The 23,497-nt window shown below is 36.5% G+C and overlaps 1 protein-coding gene across 3 annotated transcripts in view; it reads left to right on the plus strand.

The window, feature by feature from the left end:
• Positions 1-23,497, plus strand: part of COL24A1 (collagen type XXIV alpha 1 chain) — a 392,387-nt gene that overhangs the window by 360,776 nt on the left and 8,114 nt on the right. For all 3 annotated transcript variants that reach the window (XM_024990097.2, XM_024990098.2, XM_024990099.2), the window contains exons 55-58: positions 11,608-11,643; positions 11,753-11,779; positions 18,251-18,316; positions 18,952-19,120. In XM_024990097.2, the coding sequence (XP_024845865.1) occupies positions 11,608-11,643; positions 11,753-11,779; positions 18,251-18,316; positions 18,952-19,120 (298 nt within the window). The remainder of the gene's footprint in view (positions 1-11,607; positions 11,644-11,752; positions 11,780-18,250; positions 18,317-18,951; positions 19,121-23,497) is intronic.

Below are 23,497 nucleotides of genomic sequence, written 5' to 3' on the forward strand. Positions count from 1 at the left end.
GAGTTTTGCACCTGCTTTGTCTTGCCCAATTCTTTATCCCTGTAGTTCCTACTCATTTTCAGGTTGCAATTTAATTTGCTGAAGGTAGATTTGCTGATTTTAGCCTCACCCAGTTGCCATCCATGGACATAAAGCTAGTCCCCAGGACCTAGTGCAATGCCTGGCAACTGTTCGTCAGTCCTTACTTAAATGTTCTCTTATCAGAGAGACTCTTCCAGACCAACCCTATGTAAAACAGCAATGCCTGTACCTGCCTAAGATTCCTTATCTTTCCTTAACCTGTTGCCTTAAAACCTAACATGAAGTGAAGTGAAGTGAAGTTGCTCAGTCGTGTCCGACTCTTTGCGATCCCACGGACTGTAGCCTACCAGGCTCCTCCGTCCCTGGGATTCTCCAGGCAGGAATACTGGAGTGGGTTGCCATTTCCTTCTCCAGGAGATCTTCCCAACCCAGGGATAGAACCTGGGTCTCCTGTATTGCAGGCAGACGCTTTACCATCTGAGCCATCAGGAATATCTATTTCATTTTCTGCTTATTACATTTCCCCTCCCTAGAATGATGAGGGGAGATACAATATTTGAATTTTAAATATTTGAAAGGAAGAAAGAATATGTATAATGAGTAACCCTAGAGGATAAAATTTAAATTATTTATTTATTGAATTTTCAATGTCTGTGTTTAGCTCTCTCAGAGACAGTGAGTTCCCTGAGGGCATGAAGTGTATTTGATACCATCTAATTCCTAGTGTGTCATAATACCCAGCACGTAATTATCACAAGATAGATATAGATTGACTAAATGAATGGAATGCTGGAGTGAATTTCAGCTCAGTATAATATTGAGCTGCTTTAAAACAAGATAGTTTTGTGAAATATTGAGTATGTCACAAGCAGTCTAATGACTCTCTGAGTTTCCTGCACTGGTATTCCTGTACTGGGTAGGGAATTAGAATACGTACCTTTAAACTCCCAGCTCTCAGTCTACAATTCTAACAAAAAGAAAATTAATAAGCCCCTCATACAGCACATGTTAGTTCCAGTCAGATCAGAGTTCTATTCAGAATCCTTTCACTTCATTCTTCATCATTGGCACCCTTTTTTTTTTTTTGGTTTCATTTCATATATGATATTGTACATGTTTCAACGCCATTCTCCGAAATCATCCTACCCTCTCCCTCTCCCACAGAGTCTCGCATACAGAGTTATCATTACCATCTTTCTAAATTCCATATGTATACGTTAGTATACTTATTGGTGTTTTTCTTTCTGGCTTACTTCACTCTGTATAATAGGCTCCAGTTTCATCCACCTCATTAAAACTGATTCAAATGTATTCTTTTTAATGGCTGAGTAATACTCCATTGTGTATATGTACCACTGCTTTCTTATCCATTCATCTGCTGATGGACATCTAGGTTGCTTCCATGTCCTGGCTATTGTAAACAGTGCTGCGATGAACACTGGGGTACACATGTCTCTTTCAATTCTGGTTTCCTTGGTGTGTATGCCCAGCAGTGGGATTGCTGGGTCATAAGGCAGTTCTAATTCCAGTTTTTTAAGGAATCTCCACACTGTTCTCCATAGTGGCTGTACTAGTTTGCATTCCCACCAACAGTGTAAGAGGGTTCCCTTTTCTCCATATCCTCTCCAGCATTTATTGCTTGTAGACTTTTGGATCTCAGCCATTCTGACTGGCGTGAAATGGTACCTCATTGTGATTTTGATTTGCATTTCTCTGATAATGAGTGATGTTGAGCATCTTTTCATGTGTGTGTTAGCCATCTGTATGTCTTCTTTGGAGAAATGTCTATTTAATTCTTTGGCCCATTTTTTGACTGGGTCGTTTATTTTTCTGGAATTGAGCTGCAGGAGTTGCTTGTATATTTTTTAGATTAATTCTTTGTCAGTTGCTTCATTTGCTATTATTTTCTCCCATTCTGAAGGCTGTCTTTTCACCTTGCTTATAGTTTCCTTTGTTGTGCATAAGCTTTTAATTTTAATTAGGTCCCATTTGTTTATTTTTGCTTTTATTTCCAATATTCTGGGAGGTGGGTCATAGAGGATCCTGCTGTGATTTATGTCAGAGAGGGTTCTGACTATGTTGTCCTCTAGGAGTTGTATAGTTTCTGGTCTTACGTTTAGATCTTTGACCCATTTTGAGTTTATTTTCATCACTGGCACCCTTGTCCACATCTCCATAGTGTCTCCCCTGGACTCCTGGGAGTCCACTCCCTCCACTTTTCTTCACTATAATACATTCTCTACATAGCAGTTAGAGTGATATCATTAAAGCATAAATCAGACTATATCAGTCCCCTCTTTAAAACCTCCTTGTTACTCTTCCTTGTACTAGAATAAATCTAAATTCCTTACTGTGGCTTACAGTGCCCTGCATGGACTAGACCCTACTTGCCTCTCCCACCTCAAGATGCACCACTTTCTCCTTACCAACTCCACTGACCTAATCTCTGTTCTTTGGAACATGCTTGCTTTTTATCTAGAGAATTCTTTGACCTGCTCTTTAAATGACTGGTTCTTATCTCACTATTCAGGTCTGTGCTCAAATATCATCTTAGGGAAGCCTTCCATGGCTGTGTGGTCTTGTTACTCCTGGTCATTCTCTTTCCCAATTTTCCTGTTTTGTTTTATTGATAGCAGTTAGTGCTATTTGAAAGTATTCATTTTCTATCTCCTCTGCTAGAATATAAACTTCTTGAGAGCAGAGAACTTTGATACACTGGTTATCAGTGTCCAGAATAAAACCTACCACATAGTAGATAGCATTTGAGAAATGAACTGATAAATAAATAAATGCTATTCCCTAAAATTAAAAAGTTAATAAGTACTTCCAGGTCTAGATGGTTAAAGTAACATTTCCTGAATTAACATACTTCTTATATCTTTTGCTCTGTGGGTTACCATGCGTGTGTCTGTGCTAAGTCGCTTCAGTCATGTCCAACTCTTTTCGATCCTATGGACTGTAGCCCGGCAGGCTCCTCTGTCCGTGGGATTCTCCAGGCAAGAATACTGGAGTGGGTTGCCATTTCCTCCTCCAGGGGATCTTCCCAACCCAGGAATTGAACCACATCTCCTGCATTGGCAGGCAGATTCTTTACCACTAGCACCACCTGGCAAGCCTGTGGTTACCATAGTTCTCTTCAGAAACAGTATAAACTCAGTCCCAAAGTGGGGGACACAGTGACACAGTGTAGGTAGTAAAATCAGCTGCTGAAAAATAGGGTTAATTGGCACATTAGAATTAGTTTATTCTGTTTTCATTGTTGAATAAACTGGTATTAAGTATCTTTTCATCACCCCTTTTCCTTTGATTCCATTATGGTTTAAGGAGCTTTATAGAAGTAATCTTTTAATTCCTAGAGACCATCTGCAATTAACTTAATATATAAAACCTTTAATTAAACCCTTTTCTGCTTTCATCCTATGGAAAGGCTTAGTTATATTTCTTATACTCTCCTTAGGACTTTTTCAGTATATGCTATAGGTTTGTTTTCTTAAAGGGAATGGTTTAAATAATTGACTTTCTAAAGATTCCTAATGAGCTACTGTGTTTCAGAATGTAATACCATCAAGGGGGTCAGCCTGAAATAATACTAGTACATGGAGCATTTGGGGAATGAATTTCATTAACCAAGACCTATTTTATTGGGACAAATATGACACGTTTTGTACAAAGATCAGAATCACAACAGTCTATTGGTTTTATAAATCTTATTTTTAGTTAAGCTTGTATAAGAATTTATAAAGCTATGCTGTTCTTACCAAGTCTTGTACCAAGACCAAACCATGATTCAGTGCCTTAAAAGAGAGGTGGGGAGCTCATTACACAACATATGAAAAGTATGCCTGTTAGTGTGAATTTGGATTTCCTGGTTAGGAAGCTTTATATCTTCTACAGTTTAACATTTATAACTATAGTAATGATCCCAAATAAGTATTTCTGTATTCCTTTACATGAATACAGAAATACTGTATTTAGGGGCTTCCCTGGTGGCTCAGAGGTTAAAGTGTCTGCTCGCGATGTGGGAGACCCAGGTTCAATCCCTGGGTCGGGAAGATCCCCTGGAGAAGGAAATGGCAGCCCACTCCAGTATTCTTCCTGGAGAATCCCATGGATGGAGGAGCCTGGTAGGCTACAGTCCATGGGGTCGAAAAGAGTCGGACACAACTGAGCGACTTCACTTTACATGAAAGACTTACTTTTCTATTCTATATTTGTCCCATGTCTGTTTCCCTGTGGACTGTTTTAAAAATAAGTCCCTGGATTCATAAATACATGCTAAACTGAGTCAGAGTTTAATGACATCCTGAAAACACTCCCTAGTGGGTAGCACTACAATTCCCTCCTCTCCCTCTACTTCAGAACTATCATGTTAATAGCAAATTAATCTTGAAAGCTTACAAAAATCTCTTGGTTTTCATGAGAGCCTCAAGCACATTTAGAACATGATTGAGTAATATTTGATAAGTAAGTAATGCAAAGAGGATTGCTGAAAATATTAGGATAAATTATTTTAAAAGTTTAACTCATACTAGAAATAATATACTAGTGTCAGTCATCTGAAAACAATTTTGATGAAATATCACAATCTGAAACATTTGACTTAAAGCCACAGAAGTAGAAAAAAATGAAAAGCATCCAGCATGAATTTTTAGATTAGCTGCTTCATTTTCATATTGTATTGTTTAATGAAAATTAGTAAAATGTTGGAGAGTTTCATTAACACTTTTTCAAATATTACATCTAAATGTTTCACAATTCTTGATTAGCAGAATTATCTTACCCCTAGTTTGAAAGACAAGAGGATGTTTTAAGCATTATAAGGAAAAAAATAAGTTAGGGGGAAATATGTCCTAAATATTAAAAAATTAAGAATTTGAGCATTGTTGACCTTCAGTTGCACAGTGGTATCCAACTCTTTGTGACCCCGTGGACTGCAGTATGCCATGCTTTCCCATCCATCACCAGCTCCCAGGGCTTGCTCAAACTTATGTCCGTTGAGTCAGTGATGCCATCCAACTATCTCTTCATCTGTTGCCCTCTTCTCCTCCTGCCTTCAATCTTTTCCAGCCTCAGGGTCTTTTCTAATAAGTCGGCTCTTCACATTAAGTGGCCAAAGTATTGAAGCTTCAGTTCAGTCCTTCCAATGAATATTCAGCATTGATTTCCTTCAGGACTGGCTGGTTTGATCTCCTTGTAGTCCATGGGACTCTCAAGAATCTTCTCCAACACGACAGTTCAAAAGCATCAGTTCTTCAGCACTCAGCCTTCTTTATGGTCCAATCTCACATCCATACGTGACAACTGGAAAAAATCATAGCTTTGACTGTACAGACCTTTGTTGGCAAAGTAATGTCTGATTTTTAATATGTTGTCTAGGTTTTTCATACCTTTTCTTCCAAGAAGCAAGCATCTTTTAATTTTATGGCTGCAGTCAACATCTGTAGTGATTTTGGAGCCCCAAAAAATAAAGTCTGTCACTATTTCCATTGTTTCCCCATCTATTTGCCATGAAGTAATGGGACCAGATGCCATGATCTTTGTTTTTTGAATGTTGAGTTTTAAGCCAGCTTTTTCACTCTCCTCTTTCACCTTCATCAAGAGGCTCTTTAATTTCTCATCACTTTCTGCTGTAAGAGTGGAGTTACCTGCATATCTGATGTTCTTGCTGTTTCTCCCGGCACTCTTGATTCTAGCTTGTGCTTCATCCAGCCCAGCATTTCGCATGATGTACTCTGCATATAAGTTAAATAAGCAGGGTGACAATATACAGCCTTGACATATTCCTTTCCCAATTTTGAACCAGTCCATTGTTCCATGTCTGTTTTTAACTGTTGCTTTTTGACCTGCATACAGGCTTCTCAGGAGGCAGATAAAGTGGTCTGGTATTCTCATCTCTTCCAGTTTGTTGTGATCCACACAGTCAAAGACTTTAGCATAGTCAATGAAGCAGAAGTGAGATGTTTTTCTGGAATTGTCTTGCTTTTTCTGTGATCCAACAGATATTGGCAATTTGATCTCTGGTTCCTCTGCCTTTCCTAAATCCAGCTTGAACATCTGCAAGTTCTCAGTTCAGGGTTCACATACTGTTGAAGCCTAACTTGGAGGATTTTGAGCATTACTTTGCTAGAGTGGGAGATGAGTGCAACTGTGCGGTAGTTTGAGCCTTCTTTGGTGTTGTCTTTCTTTGGGATTGGTATGAAAACTGACTTTTTCCAGTCCGGTGGCCACTGCTGAGTTTTCCATATTTGCTGGCATATTGAATACAGCACTTTCACAGCATCATATTTTAGGATTTGAAGTAGCTCAGCTGGAATTCCATCACCTCCACTAGCTTTTTTCTGCAATGATGCTTCCTAAGGCCCACTTGACTTCACACTTCAGGATGTCTGGCTCTAGGTGAGTGACCACACCATCGTAGTTATCTGGGTCATTAGGATCTCTTTTGTATATTCTCTGTGTATTCTTGCCACCTCTTCTTAATATCTTCTGCTTATGCTAAGTCCATACCATTTCTGTCCTTTATTGTGCCCGTCTTTGCATGAAATGTTCCCTTGGTATCTCTAATTTTCTTGAAGAGATCCCTAGTCTTCCCTGTCCTATTGTTTTCCTCTATTTCTTTGCATTGATCACTTAGGAAAATTTTCTTATCTCTCCTGTTCTTTGCAACTCTGCATTCTGATCACTATATCTTTCATTTTTTTTCTTTGCCTTTTGCTTCTCTTCTCAGCTATTTGTAAGACCTCCTCAGATAACCATTTTCCCTTTTGCATTACTTCTTCTTGGGGATGGCTGCGATCACTGCCTACTGTACAGTGTTACGAACCTCCATCCATAGTTCTTCAGGCACTCTGTATCAGATCTAATCCCTTGAATCTGTTACTTCCACTGTATAGTCATAAGGGATTTGATTTAGGTCATACCTGAATGTTCTACTGGTTTTCCCTACTTTTTTCAATTTAAGTCTGAATTTGGCAATAAGGAGTTCATGGTCTGAGCCACAGTCAGCTCCTGGTCTTGTTTTGGTTGACTATATAGAATTCTCCATCTTCAGCTGCAAAGAACATAATACAGTCTGATTTCTGTATTGACCATCTTTTGATGTCCATGTGTATAATCTTCTCTTGTGTTGTTGGAAGAAGATGTTTGCCATGACCAGTGCGTTCTCTTGGCAAAACTCTGTTAGCCTTTGTCCTGCTTCATTTTGTACTCCAAGGCCAAACCTGCCTGATATTTGAAGCATATATGTATATGATTCTTATTAAAATTCATGGAATGTATAATTTTTTTTGGAATGTATAATTTAATCAAATGAAAAATTATCAAACTCTTTTAATTCAAGTACACACTCTCCTTACATTCATACAGATGTCAAAATTAAAGTTCCCAATTTGTATACATATGTGACCTTCTTTCTCCAGATACAAAACATTAAGAATAAAATTGATAAAAGGCTTGAAAAATCACAATTCTAAAGTGAATCTTGGAAATTATCTTTACCAAACCTGTTATGTTACTTGATATATTCTAGATCCAAATGTACAACCACTCCCTTAAGAGCATACAGTTAATTAGGTACGGAGATAAGACCAGAGCTCAGTTCTCCCAAATCCCATGCTTTTCTATTAATCATAGTACCTCCCAGAAAATAAGGGTCAGGGGCAGCTTGCGTAAGGAAAATGGTATGTATACACTTCCCACCTACATTAAGAGTAGCCTGGCCACCCACATACAGATTCCATATGAATGGATTCCTGATATGCAGTTTTTCTGCTGTGTATTATTATTCACTCATTCCATCTTAATTACGTTGCTGTCTAATAGTTGTTGTTGTTTAGTCGCTAAGTCCTGTCCAACTCTTTTGCAACTCCACAGACAGTAGCCCACTAGGCTCCTCTGTCCATAGGAAATTAACATAGACAATTGTAGTTTTATTATAAACTGTATGATAACCTTCTTTACATGCTTGTTTATATAATATCTAGAAAAAGTGAGTCACTTTTCCTTAGTAGTGGGTTTGGTAAAAGAATGAAAAAAACTAATAAATATTTTATTGTTGGAATAATAATTTGTTTTACTTGGCCTTATTCTATGCACTTATTTCACTGGGGTTGTCCTGCCCTGTCTTGTTTAGTTTGAATTTATTTCATTTTGTCATATTTGTGGTGATCTGACTCGTTCTGGATAACAAGCTCAGTAAAAATAGTTTCTTCTTTCTATGACAAAAAGCTTTTTCAAAGATAAGATAGATATTTTGTACTAAACCTTCAGTGCAATTTTCCCAAAAATATGCTAAGGAGGGTAAAAAGTTTATTTCTAGAATGTTGATCCAAAATGGAGAAACTTACACAGCCAGTTTCACTCTGAGCCTTTGTATATTTAAAAGGCTATGTCCAACATGAAATTTCTCTAACTTATCATGCAGCTTCTGGGGCAAAAGTTTTATGCATTTTCTGCTTTACATTATAATCATAAACCATGCAAACTAAGGAATGTCCAATAGACGTGGTGTTGGAGTACTCTATCCTTTATAAGTTACTATGTGTTATTTGTTCTTCTTGTCACAGTATATTTAGAATCAACAGCTTTGGCATAAAACATACTTAACCAAGCATAGCATCAAGATTATCCAAAACTCAGCTGAGGATAAATTTTGCTTTGTCACCTTTTAACCATAATCTGAATTTGAATCAATGTAGTTTTAACATTCAGTTGACCATTGAGTAAGTTAAATTTTGAGCATTCTTAACAGTGATTACTATTGTTCATTTTAAAAAATGTCAGCATAACTTTTCATATTTTACTATATACCGAACTATATTAGTTTAGAAAATAGAATAGTTAAATGTTTAGCTATTTTTAATTTCTAAACTAATACTAGTTAATTTTAACATCATTCATTTGTTAACAATCTTTGAACACCTACTGTGTATCAGACACTGTTCCTGTTCTAGAAAATTAAAGGGTGGCTAAGACACTTTTAAAATCACTGCAAATGGTGATTGCCGCCATGAAATTAAAAGACACTTACTCCTTGGAAGGAAAGTTCTGACCAACCTAGACAGCATATTAAAAAGCAGAGACATTACTTTGTCAACAAAGGTTCATCTAGTCAAGGCTATGGTTTTTCCAGTAGTCATGTATGGATGTGAGAGTTGGACTGTGAAGAAAACTGAGCACAGAATTGATGCTTTTGAACTGTGGTGTTGGAGAAGACTCTTGAGAATCCCTTGAACTGCAAGGAAATCCAACTAGTCTATCCTAAAGGAAATCAGTCCTGGGTGTCCGTTGGAAGAACTGATGTTGAAGCTGAAAATCCAATCTTTTTGGCCACCTAATGCGAAGAGCTGACTCATTTGAAAAGACCCTGATGTTGGGAAAGATTGAGGGAAGGAGGAGAAGGGGACAACAGAGGATAAGATGGTTGGATGGCATTACCGACTCAATGGACATGAGTTTGGGTAAACTCCAGGAGTTGGTGATAGACAGGGAGGCATAGTGTGCTGCGGTTCACGGGGTTGCAAAGAGTTGGATATGACTCAGCAACTGAACTGAACTGAAGACACTTTTAAAGATCCACAGGAATGCATAAGTGGTTAGTTGAAGAGGAGGAAGGTGTCAAGGTGGGTAGAGAGTTTTAAACAAGTATTGGAAGAGGAATGGGGATTAAATAGAAAAGGGAAGGAGGAGCATTCCTGAAATAGTACATGCAAAAGAATGCATGTGTGATAGAACTTGGATGATTCAGAGATCCACAAGTAGTTGGTTATAGATGGAGTGTAGGATGTGTTGAGAAGAGTAAGTGGAAATAAGCTCCAGAAAAAATAAGTTCTTGAAAAGGCAGGGGTGCACACTGACTAAGAACATATACTTTTGTATTTAACTGATAAGAAATTTATACTCATTCACTAAGCAGCAAAAAAAATGGGATGATTTTAATTAAACGATGATATATTTAGATTTCTATTTTATAAGTAGAATGTAGTTAGCATAGTAGAAAGGCAAAAGTCAAGAAGTCAAACTAGTCACATGATCTTAGCTAGGGCTTCTATAACTAATTGCCATGGGCTGCTGCTGCTGAATCACTTCAGTTGTGTCCGACTCTGTGCAACCCCATAGACAGCAGCCCACCAGGCTCCCCTGTCCCTGGGATTCTCCAGGCAAGAATACTGGAGTGTGTTGCCATTTCCTTCTCCAGTGCATGAAAGTGAAAAGTGAAAGTGAAGTCGCTCAGTCATGTCCGACTCTTAGCGACCCCATGGACTGCAGCCTACCAGGCTCCTCCATCCATGGGATTTTCCAGGCAAGAGTGCTAGATGGCTTAAACAACAAACATTATTTTTTATTGTTCTGGAGACTGGGAATCCAAGATCAAGATGCTAACAGATTCAATGTCTAGTGAGGGTTCTCCACCTGGTTTGCAGATAGTTGCCTTCTTACTACAACCTCACATGTAGAGAAAGATCATCTCTCCATTTTCTCTCTTTATAAGGGCACTGCAATTCATAGAGGCTCCACATGATTTAACTAGCTCCAAAAGACCCCTATCTTTAAATATCACCACATTGGAGACTAGGGCTTCAGTATATGAATGTGGGAGGGGACACAAACATAGTCCATAGTGTGATCAACACTAAACTAAGACATTTACTATAAGGATGGAGTAGTAGTATTTGGGAAAGATTTGGAGGTCAAATCAAGAGTAGTGGGTAACCAAATTATAGTTAGATGTTGAAGGAAAAGATGTCTAAGGATACTGGACTTCCCTCGTGACTCAGACAGTAAAGAATCTGTCTACAATGCAGGAGATCCAGGTTCAATTCCTGGGTTGGGAAGATCCCCTGGAGAAGGGAATGACTACGCACTCCAGGATTCTTGTCTGGAGAATTCCATTGACAGATGAGCCTGGTGGGCTACAGTCCATGGGGTTGCAAAGAGTCAGACATGACTAAACGACTTGAAGTTTCCTTTCTTTTACAATTAGGTGAATGGTAGATAGGAATAACAGGGAAAACATACTTATAATTAACATTTTTAAATTTTACATTTTTCAGTTTAAAATTAATAAATTTGGTTTCTAGTAATATCAACAAAACATGAGATTATATATACAGCTTGTTCATGAATGTGGGTGATAGCTGAATTCAAGAACATCAGTTCAGTTCAGTTCAGTTGCTCAGTCGTGTCTGACTCTTTGTGACCCCATGAATCACAGCATGCCAGGCCTCCCTGTCCATCACCAACTCACGGAATTCACCCAAATTCATGTCCATCGAGTCGGTGATGCCATCCAGCCATCTCATCCTCTGTCGTTCCCCTTCTCCTCCTGCCCCCAATCCCTCCCATCATCAGAGTCTTTTCCAATGAGTCAACTCTTCGCATGAGGTGGCCAAAGTACTGGAGGTTCAGCTTTAGCATCATTGCTTCCAAAGAAATCCCAAGACAGCCTCAAAATACGAAAATAACTTTGAATCTTATCACTTGCCTTGTACAAAAAGGCAATAATAGCAGCTGAATCTTAGTAGTTTTGTTTATACCAAATCAAAATTATAATGTATACATACTGTGCTTTGTCTCCATTTCTCCTAGGGTCCACAAGGACCAAGAGGTCAACCAGGGCCTCCAGTGAGTTTATTTACATTTATATCTGTTTACCATTGATGCTTATGTGCCTGCTTGGTTTGAGATATCTACTAAGTACTTAAATTTTTTTTTTTTTTTTTTTGTATTATAGGGTCCACCTGGAGCACCAGGCCCAAGAGTAAGTCTTCTTGATTTTGTTCATTTTACCTTAGTATAATTTTTTTAAGCTTCTTCTATTAACTCTCTGTTAAAAGTATCCCTTTTGCCTACCTCTGTTCTTTTTGTTAATCTGATACAGGGTCTTCACAACTCTAATAGAACTTTAAATATGGGCTTCAGGCTTTTTGTCTATAAAATAGGATGGTCTCTCCTACTTTTTTGGATGGATTTGAGTTTTAAATAAGTAAAGTGCTCAGCAGAATGTCTGACATAATTAGTACTCACAAAATAAGAACTCCCTCCATTTTTTCCTGTTTCAGAATCCTAGGTCTCCTTCTTCAAACGTGCTTTTTTGCCAACCAGAGTTCTCCATGTTTTTAAGCTTTACATGAATCCTTCTCAGCGGTTGGTGGCTGTGGAAGCCCTTGGGCTTCTCGTGTATCAGTATTTGCTCGTGATTTATTATAACCCCAAACTCACTACTCCTATCTTTGAGGCAATACTTTTGTTGCTTCATTATCAGCTATCATCTCCTGGCCTCAGTGTTTCAGATTGATTTCTGTTACGTGTTGTATCTTTGTTTTCCCACTTCTTACAAGAGATCTCCTATCTTTAACCTCACCCATGCCCCATTTCTACAGAATTCTGGTCAAATGCAGCAGTCTTTGGTCTGATTTCCTGCCTAACCAAGATTCACTAATGGCTACACAATTCAGACAAATGGCCAGTCCCATGCCTTCCAAGTCTTGCTTACATGCTTCTCTGCTTTGGATCTTTGAAATTTCAGGCTGGTTGATCACTGCAATCCACTCCTGGTGGGTCAGGAACTCTTCATTCCCTTCAGCTTTTCATCAGGACAAGGAAAAACTTTTAAGCAAAGTGCCACAGGAAGATTGTCTCCTTGGAAACAAGAGATCTATTTCTCTAAGATTTTTTTTTAATTATTCCCCCTTTCTGTCTGATGGGGATTGAAACCTTCCCTGGCATGAACATCAGTGCAAATGTCTTTTTAAAAAAAATCTTTACTCTCCACTTCTCTATTCTTCCTTGATTCCTCAATCATCACAATGCATGGGTTAGAAAAACCCTGATCAGTTGCCTTCTCACTTTATAATGACTTTGATATATCATAGGCACCTTCCTAATAAAGAACAAGTTGTAGAAAGATCATACAGCATTGGTAAATTAAATGTGTTTTGTGAAAATGTTTACATTGAAGTGCTAGATTTGGGGTCACCATTTCCCTCTCTCACTTGGAAAATATATGTGTTCCTATACAGCCAAAATGAACTAGGACTCATGAGAGATTTTTGCTCTGAGAAAAATGTGGATAAAAATATGTAACTTTGAGGAATTAGTAAGAGTATTGAATGAAAAAATACGTGTGCTATATACTGTGTTGTTACCTTAGCTTTGATTTTATCTCCAAGAAATCAGTGCCAAATCCAATATCATGAAGCATTTCCCATATACTTTTTTCTAAGAGTTTTAGAGTTTTAGCTCTTACCTTTAATTATCTGACCCATTTTGAGTTAATTTTTGTTTATAAGTAAGAGTCTAACCTCATTGGGTTTCATGTGGATATCAAATTTTCCCAGTACGATTTGTTGACAGACTGTTCTTTATAGGGAATGGCCTTGACACCTTTCTCAAAAACTATTTAACCATATGTGTAAGTGTTTATTCCTGCACTCTGTTTCATTGGTCTATGTGTCTATGTGTATGCCAGTACCACACTGCTTTGATTATTGTTAAATTTGTAGTAAGTTTTGAAATTGAAGTATGAAACCTCCAACTTTGTTGTCCTTCTTCAAAATTGTTTGGGATATATACTCTCTTTCATAGTTACTAGTACAGTTATCTTTACCAGTGATATTTATTTCTTCATGTGGATTCAAACTTCTGTCTTGTATCCTTTATTTCTGTCCAAAGAACTCCCTTTATTGTTTTTCTAGGAAGGGTTTGCTAGTGATAAGTTACCTCAGCTTTTGTTTATATGGGCATGTCTTAATTTTTCCTTCTTCATGAAGGATAGTTTTACTGGATATAGAATTCTTGGTTAACAGTCTTTTCTTTCAGCACTCCAAAAATGTCATCCTACTGCTTTCTCACCTTTATGGTTTTTGATGAAAAATCCCATCCCTTGGATATGATGAGTCTCTTCTCACTGCATTTAAGATTCCCTATTTTTAACTTTCAACAGTTTGATTATGAGATATCTAAGGGAATTCATTGAGCTTCTTTGATGCAGAGATTAATATTTTTCATCAAATTTGGGACATTTTCAGCGATTATTTCTGGAAATATTCTTTCTGCCCCCTTTTTTCTGAGACTCCTATCATGCATACATTGGTATGTTTTATGGTGTCTGTAGGTCTATGAGTCTATTCATTTTCTGAGTTAATTCTTCTTTTTACTCCTCTGACTGGATAATCTCAATAAACTGTTTTCAAGCTCACTGATTCTTTGTTGTGTACTGAAATCTACAGTTGAGCCTCTCAAGTAAATTTTGATTTCAGGTCCTGAATTTTAATTTTCAACTGCAAAATTTATACTTGGTTCTTTTCTATAATTTCTCTTTACATTTTTTATTTGGTAAGACATTTTTTCATGCTTTAGTTCTGTAGACATGATTTCCCTTAGTTCTTTGAATATATCTAAAATAGCTAATCAAAGTTTTGTCTACTACATTCAACATGTGCGCTTCCACAGGGACAATTTCCATTGATTGCTTGATTTTTTCCCATGTATAGGAGTCACGCTTTAATGTTACTTAGCATGGCTTGTCAATTTTTTTTGAAAACTGAACATTTTAAATAATATAGAGTGGCATCTCTGAAAGTCAAATTATTCACCCCAACCTTAGTGTTTAGTGTTGTTATTTGTTGTTTTTGTTATTTAGTGACTTTTCCTAATAAAGTCTGTGTTCTTTGACATATAGGAACACTAAAGTCTCTACTCAGTTAGTTTAGTGGTCAACTAAGGGTTGAAGAGAGGTTTCCTTAAATGCCAGAACTAATGTTTCCCAGTTTGGGCCAAGGGTCTCTGTGAGCATGTTGGAGCATCCCTTCAGTTCTCAGCCAGGCAACTGACAACTGTACCCAAGTCTTAACTGCATATTTTCACAGAGCCTGAAGATGAGCCAGAGGAGACAGCTTAAGACCTTCTTGTGTTTTTCTGATCATGTGCCCAGCCCTATGCATTTCCAGGAATATGTCACACCAGAGCATTTCAGAATTTCTAAGGACATCTTACTCCCTGATTTTTGCCTGTTTGCCCCAACTGTTTTCTAATGTTTCTAGCAGCCACAAAGTTAAACTATTCCATCTAAATTTTTAAAAATGTTCCTCAGGAGAGACTTTCTGCACTGAGTGAGCTCTGAGTCAGGTAAAATAAAGACAGCCTTGCAAGTGGTATCTTTAAGGGAACCCACCAGACAGGTCAAATAACAACATTTCACTGGAAAGGAGGCTTTGAAGCAACTCTCAGCCCCATTCTGCTCCCTCCTGTGGTTTCCAGGCTTCTTGTTTTCACTGCAATTGCAGGCTGTTGGTTTTTAAAGCTACCACAGAGCTGGAAAGAGAGGCATGGGAATAGGGCAAATTAAAGCTTTACAGAGCTCACTGCCCTTCCTAAAATTCAGCTATTTTTCTGAAGTGAATGCTCCCCAGATTTACAGCAAGCATTTTGTTAATTTCTGTAATTCTGAAATACTTCATTCTGACATTCTTTTTTCCAGTTTTCTCATTGCTTTTATAGAAGAGAGAATTCTGGGAGGTCATTATTCCACCATTTTTCCTGTCTCCTAAGTCTCTGATCTTTAGCACACATTTTTAAAATATTCTGTGTGATGAAATGGAAGAGCATATAGATCAGTTCTGTTGCATTGAAGTACAGTGGTTGACTCAAAAGTGCTTGTGGAATTCAGTTCCAAGCTGAAGTAGCTGCTTTTTTCATGGAACACCATTTTTACTTGTCAGAATGACAGTTGTTTAAACATGAGTATTTGGCAGATATTTTCTTGAAAATGAATTAAGTGAGCCTGTCATTTTAAGGAGAACAACTGACAACTTGATACCAATAGTAAATTTCAAGCTTTCAAGCAACAGTAACAAGTGAAAGCTTGTATCTATTACAAGTTTGACAACTTCCCAATAGTTGTGTTTTTCTGATGGGATTGGTGATGATGTTAATGAATGTAATCTTTTGATACAACATAATGAAACGTGTATTTGGAAGGACTGCATTATTTCATTAACCATTTTCCAAATAATTGAATCATGAATTTTTTTAAAAATCATGATTTTTAACAAAGTAGGTAAGTGATTTTTTTTAGAATCCATCTTTTAAGTTTGATAGATTAATAGATTTTAATACAGTATAAAATTTATAGGTAAGTTTTCAGACTTCACATTTCACACATTTCACACTTAATTAACTCCCACTTGTCAAGTTGTGGTATAATATCAAAGAAGAATATCCACAATTATTTGAAAAGGCTACTAAAATATTTTCTTGCCAACTGCATATCTTCTTTAAGGCCAGATTTTGTTCATATAGTTCTTCATATAGTTCAGCTAAAATAACATTTTAATAGATTGAAAATAGAAGCAAATGTGAGAATCTAGCTATTTCCTGTTAATTCAGACATTAAAGAGAATACATAAGTTATAAAACAGTGCCACTCTTCTTACAAATTTTTTAGTTTTCAAAAGTTAATTTTTCATTAAAAATATTTATATTAACATGTAGTAGCTTTATTTAAAGGTAATTAACACAGTTTTAAATTTTATATTTTAATTCATACTATGGTAAATATTATAAGTTATAATATATAATGTTATATAATATATATAATATAATATAATAAGTTAAATATTATAAGTTATAATATAATTATAAGTTATATAATATTATAAGTTATAATATAAAAGTTATAATTCACATAAATAAAAGTTCTTTAAAGCCCTTTATATTTATTTAATTAAAAGTACAACAGGGTCCTGAGTCAGAAGACCCTGAGAACTGCTTATTGCTAGTTTTTCTATGATCAAAGCTCTAATGACAAATAAAGGTGGCTGTTGTTTCCTACTTAATTCAATTGCCCATATTTAGTGCCAATATTTTGTTGTGACCCATGTCCAAAATCTGCCAATTCTCACAAACATGGTAAGAATTAACTTGCACAGAATTTTTAATGCTAAAGCCTTTCTTCTTGAGTAGGCCATGCTTCTCTATCTCCAGGCCTTTGTGCTGGCACCTCTGCCTAGAAAACTCTCCCACCCAATCTCCTAACAATTCATATTTATTCTTCAGATCTCAGTTCAAATATCACTACCTCCAGGAAGCCTATGCAGATCTATTCCTTCCAAGTCTCTTATATCCTCCAAATTTGATTAAATAAGACTCCATTATTTCTCTTATAGGTCCATGCACTTTTCTTTAATAGCACATATCCCAATTTGTAAATGTGTTATTTTTTAGATTATGTGATTGGTGCCTTTATTGACTTCTAAACTTTAGCTCTACAAGGGCAAGGTTGTTTTGTTTTGTATTATTTGCTTACCATTTTATCCTCAAGATGTGTTTGGCAGCATACATATGCAGAATGAGTCAAATATTTTCCAACATGAAAACCACATGTTGAGGCAAGGATGAGTATATTTTGTTGATTGTCCCATCATTTTAAATAGTTTCCAAATTATCAACCATGAGTTATGGGAGATGTTGAAAAGAGTTTCTATTATATGGACTTGCAAGTAAAAAGATAGCTCAGCAGTACAATCATTCTGAAAGAAATCAGATGCTTGATTTGCTCACACATATGCCATTTCATAGAATTTTCTCCCAACTTATGCTTCTTAGTTTCCAAGCTTTTTAAAAATTAAAATACAAAAAGACTTTTTACTAATGGTTATTCTGGGTCTTTCTCTAAAAATATCTTTTAATAAATTCTGGAGGAGATTATATTCATGTTGTATTATTTCTTTTGGGACTAATGACACATTTTCCAACTTCAGAAATTGTTTTTAAGACCGCAGAAGTATCAGATTAAACTAATGTGGTGACTACCTCAGGATAGTAATATTTTATTCTATTTTTCTTCCAAGAATGTAACTGTTAAAAATTACTACAGTTATTTATTCTTCACTTTACAATTTATTAACGGAGGGGATCATATTTCATTCTTCTTCCATGTAATTAACTTTTGTGTGTGTTTTCAGGCAGTAGAGACAAGTAGTTTTTCATTTGTGAACTCTGGACTTTGGTCCTGTTTTAATTAGGAGACTTGAAATTTGGATGAAGGCAGCATATTGTCCTTTCAGATAGCTAGGCAATATTTGTGAGATCAGTCTAACCATAAGAGTTACAAACCACTTTCAGATAATAAGTCTAGTATGCTTTAACAGCAGTGCTTTCAGAATTTATAGCCTTTAGAGCACTCAGTGTTGATCTTATTGCTAGTCTCAAATGGTTTTGTTTTACACAGAAACAAATGGATATCAATGCTGCTATTCAAGCCTTGATTGAATCACATACTGCCCTACAGATGGAGGTAATATATCTGCCTTTATTTACATTGGCACACTCAATCTACAAAGTAAACAGAAATATTTTTTCAAAGGCCAAAATGTGACTTTATCTCAAGGCCTGTATTTACAAGAGATTAAAAGTAATGAAACCATTTTTAAGGACAAAGAAAACAATTTTAATAAATAGAAATACATCCATAAGATTTTTAAGGAAAACATTTAAAACAAAAATATTGTCAAAGGATTTTCAAAATAAGAATTTGGTATTACGGAAGAAAATAGTTAAATGAAGTTAGTCATTTCTTAAAACGGCGTCTATCTATCATCACTATTCATTTTTTTAAGCTCTATTTATTCCTTGTATATAGGTTTTTTTTTTTTAATTATGCTATAGGGATAGTAATTGTTAAGTTTTATGTCAGCTTGAAAAGTAGACTTTTGAGTGTGAATTTAACCTCTTGTTGGGATCAAGATTAACAAAACACAAATATGCTTATAGTTAAATATAAACTGTTCTTTATATCCTACTCTCAACTCACTGCACACAATAGGAGTACACTTTTCTTCTGTCTTGATCTTTGTTGATCACTTGGGTTACCTACTGGTAATGACTACTCTATGCTTCTTTGCTAATATGATTTTCATGATGACTTGGCAGAGCTACCAGAATACTGAAGTGACTTTAATTGACCACAGTGCAGAGATCTTCAAAACCTTGAACTATCTTGGCAATTTACTACACACCATCAAGCATCCTCTTGGCACACGAGATAATCCAGCACAAATCTGCAAAGATTTGCTTAACTGTGAACACAAAGTATCAGACGGTAAGTTATTGGTTTCGTTAAACTGTGATATTTCATTTCATCATTTCAGTGTGTTTGAGATTTCGAGTGTGTTTATGCCAAATCTTATGATTTTTGATAAAACCCTGGCAGAGGCATTTTAAGGTCATCAAGAACCAAATACGTACTTCTTAAGGTAAATGTGATTTCTGATATCAAAGTATCCTTTTTTTAAGGGTTTGCTTTATAAAGATCTTCTACTACAAAATCTGACATATCCCCAGATTTTCTTACCCCATCTATGTCACTCGCGTATACTCTGTGCTTGGAATACATGTTAAAAATAAAAAATAGGAAAGGTTAACTTTTGAACTAACAGACAATATTATCTGTCAGGACCACCAGAGTTGGCAACATGAAGAAAGAGATCATAGTTCCCCCCTCTACTACACTCCCTAAAATTAATTTTTACATAAAATGGGATTTTAATGCCTCATTTTGGAATCTGACTGTAAAGATGGAGGCTTGTCATGCTTGGAATCGTCTCGTCCTCACATTGATACTTCAAAATCCATTAGCCAGAGTTGCAAAAATAGAGTCATCAAGCAAAAGGTTTAAAGCAAATGGAGGAGCCATTACTATCTGATGATCAACAGAGAAACCCTGTCTGCTACAATATGTCATTTAATTTTAATTTTGATGGGGTCTATATAGTCAGCTATACAATCAATATGAGTAGTTATTTTCGGTAAAAACTCTAGTCCTAACATACAATGATATATATGCTGATTTGAAAATAAGTTACTTAATTCTGTAGGATGGACAGTAGTGCATATTTTATTTTTTATACACATGTGTTTACATACAAATATACATGTATAAATACATATTTTTCCAAAAGCATCTTCCATTCTAGAAGTATAGCAAACATATTTGTTTTATTTATATTAATAAAATGCTAACCTCTATAGATGTTTCCTGCCTTAGATTATCACAAAAACAAATAATATTTCTAGTTATAGCTGCCCATCATAATCAAATTTGACTCTTTCCTATATTTGAGGGTATAAAAATGTAATTCTATAGAACTGAAAGGAACAAAGACATTATAGGGCATACCAATTACTAAAATCTAATTCAAGGTCTGCCTTCCTCATAGGAGAAATAGCTAAGTTGTGTGGCTTGCAAGGTATCAGGAAAGTATTTATGCCCAAAAATATTTTCATCACTAGGAGACTGTAAGTGCAGTAGAAAAACACAAAACAACAGGGAATGGGGGATATGATAGAAAGTAGGGTTGAGAGTGAAGTTTTAAATAGAGTAGGTAGATAAATCATCTCTGAGAAAGTGACCTTTAGGCAATATCAGGAGGAGGTAAGGGAAGAAGCCACAGGAAATCTGGGAGAAAGAGCTTTCCAGGAAGAAAGAACAAATGCAAAGACCCTGAACCTGTGTTTAGCATGTCCTATTAGCAAGAAGGTTCAGGTGACTGGAAGAGGTTCATAAGGAGAAGAATGGTAGGAAATGAAATCAGAAAGATGTCAAGAAACCAGATTATATAGGATATTATAGGCTAATCAAAAGACTCCTGCTCTTACTCTGAATATGGAAAGATTTAGAAGAGTTAGAGCAAAGGACTGACAAGACTTGACTTAAATGTTGAAAATGTTACTCTTGGTGATGTATTGCAAATATAATGAGGGCAGGGTAGAAGGAGCCATTGAGAAAGCTACAAAATTAATCCAATAAGGGATGATGACGTTTTGGACTAGAGTTAGTGGTGGGAAAGTGATAAGAAATGGTTAAATCTTTGGATAAGCTTTAAGGTAGAGCCAACAGGTTTTTTTGTTGATAATTCAGATATGGATTTTGAGAGAAACAGAATGGTAAAGAATGACGCTAAGAGTTTTGACTAAAGGACTAGAAGAGTGGAATTGCTGTCTATACAGATAGAGAGGCAAGTTTGGAATCAAGATGAGGAGTTCAGTTTTGGATGTGTTTGAGATGTCTGTTAGACATTCAAGGAAGTATGTCAAGTAAATAGTTGGCTATTCAGGAGAGAGGTCAGGAGAGAGGCCCTGGTTATGGATAAAATATATAAAGTAATTTGCATATAAATAGCATCTGGTGCCCTGAAACTCTCTAGGACTACCTAAAGAGTAGATTTTTTAAAAGTTCTAAAAGCTGTGCCTTAGAACTCTTCCATGTTTAGAGATCAGGGAGTTGAGGAGGAACTAGCAAAGAAAGCTAAAAAGAAGCTATCACTGAGATAGGAGAAAAAGTAGATGAATGTGAAGAAAATGTTTGCCTGAAGAGGCAGGGATCTACTTGGCCAATGTCAAGTTAGGTGAGGACTGAAAAAGGCTACTAGATTTAGTAATGGGATGTTCTTTGATGCTCTTTGCAAGAGCAGTTTAGAAGAATGGTAGCAGTTAAAACTGTATCAGGTTTTAAGAGAAAATGGTGGAGCTGGAGAGTTTCCACTCTCAGTTATGAAGCAGGTAATTCAATTTGCCTAACTAAATTTTTAAAAAGTTAAAAAACATAAAATACTGACAAAGTAGTAAGGATTTTGAAGAACACAGCACAAATGGGCACACACTTACAGCTGCTTTTGCCCTGGGTGCATCCAGCAACGGAGTAGTGCAATAGGAGATCAAAGGCTGGAATCCGAAGCCCACAGATAGTGGGGATTCAGGCTTTCAAAGGGCTATACTCTGGGAGTAAAAATGATGGGATCAAAGAATTACTGGAGTCAGGACACTAGAGGGAATGAGCCAAAATGAGAAGAGAGGTGAAATCATGGAGGAGATCTAGCTGTAGGTAATAAACCTAAAAAAAGACTAGGGCATGGCCTTGGGAGTTAATGATGAAAGGAAACAGAACAGGAGAAGGGCACAAAAAAATTGGTGGGAAAGAGTTGGAGGAACTGAGTAGAGGTCAGAATATTACAGATATCAACCACATGGATGTAAAATCACCACGAATTAGGTTATAAAGAGCTAGCCAAAAGCTAAAATCAAAGAAATAAAGCTGATGATGGCAACAGGAACAGGTGACAGGCGATAGAGTGCGATGACAACAATTTTACCACGGAGTGTTCTCAGACTGAAAGCAGAGATAATGGTCTGTAAGTGGCAACAAGGAGCAAGAAAGGCCCCTTCCTGACTCAGGCACAATGCTATAGAGGCTGTGGCAGAAAGGGCTCGCATGGAAGCAGTGTTCTCAGGAGAGAGCCAATTTTGAGTTCAAGCATTTAGGCCTACAAAAGATGTATTATGGTATAATGCTTATATCCAAAAAAAAAAAAAAAATGAAGCCCCCTACCAATTCACCAGTGAACAACAATGCCTGAGTTCAAAGCACTCCAACCCATATAAGAATGAGCTCTTGCTTGATGGAAAACCTTTTATAAAGCTTATATGTTTGCTCACATAGTAGAGGAAACTATTTCTTGAATGAGAGGAGATGATGAGTCAAGATATATGTCTGCCTCACTAGTTAAGACTGTAAGCCTGCATCAGATCCTGGTTTTTAAAAAGCCAGCTGTAATTTCTACAAACTACAAAATGTCCAACATTCTGAGGAAATTGGGGCGGGGTGGGAAATGGGATACAGAGGTGATATTAGGACTTTTTCACCCTTTTCTTCCATATTTCAGTATAGATCAGTGATTCTCCAAATATCATCCATGAACCAGAATTAGATGCAGATTCTCAAGCCCCATCCCAAATGTAATGATTTAGTAACTCTAGGGGTGGGGCCCAGCTCTTTTAACAGCGTCACCAGTCTGAAAACCACTGCAATAGAGATAGTCCCCTACTCTTGGAAGCAACAATTCAAGTTTGCATTTTGTAGGATTAGAAGAATAGTAGAGGGGGAATGGTCGAGGATGTGTGTAAATCTACTATGACAGACCAGGGCAAGCCCAGAATGAGCAAGAGGAAATCTTTGCTATGGGAAAAAAAATGAAACAAACAAGGGTTTTCTACCTATTATAGAAAATGGCCTTTAACAAATACTATGTGTTTTGTCTTGCCTTTTTAATGCAAGAAGGCAGGGCCATCTCATTCAAAAATTCCTACTCTTTGCATTTAGAATAAGGTGCTGTTTGAATATTCTGAGCCTGTTATTCCAGAATTAAGATGCTACCCCAGTACTTTTCAGTTTGAATATGTCCTAAAGTCCAACTTTATGCCCCATTTGATTCTCCTGGCCACTCAATGGATGCAAAGGTTGGCAGGCTTACACTAGCTATAGAGACTTCAGTCTTTTCCACTCACAAATCTGAAAAGAAAGCACAAAAATAACCATTTAATTGTACACTTTTCTTCTGGAAACAAAAATGGTTATTCTTTTTAATTATCAATTAAACAAAGATATATTTTTCCTCAGGGAGACTAAAGAGGTTTCTATTTT

Source organism: Bos taurus, chromosome 3 (assembly GCF_002263795.3).
Source record: "Bos taurus isolate L1 Dominette 01449 registration number 42190680 breed Hereford chromosome 3, ARS-UCD2.0, whole genome shotgun sequence".
Lineage (NCBI taxonomy): Eukaryota > Metazoa > Chordata > Mammalia > Artiodactyla > Bovidae > Bos > Bos taurus.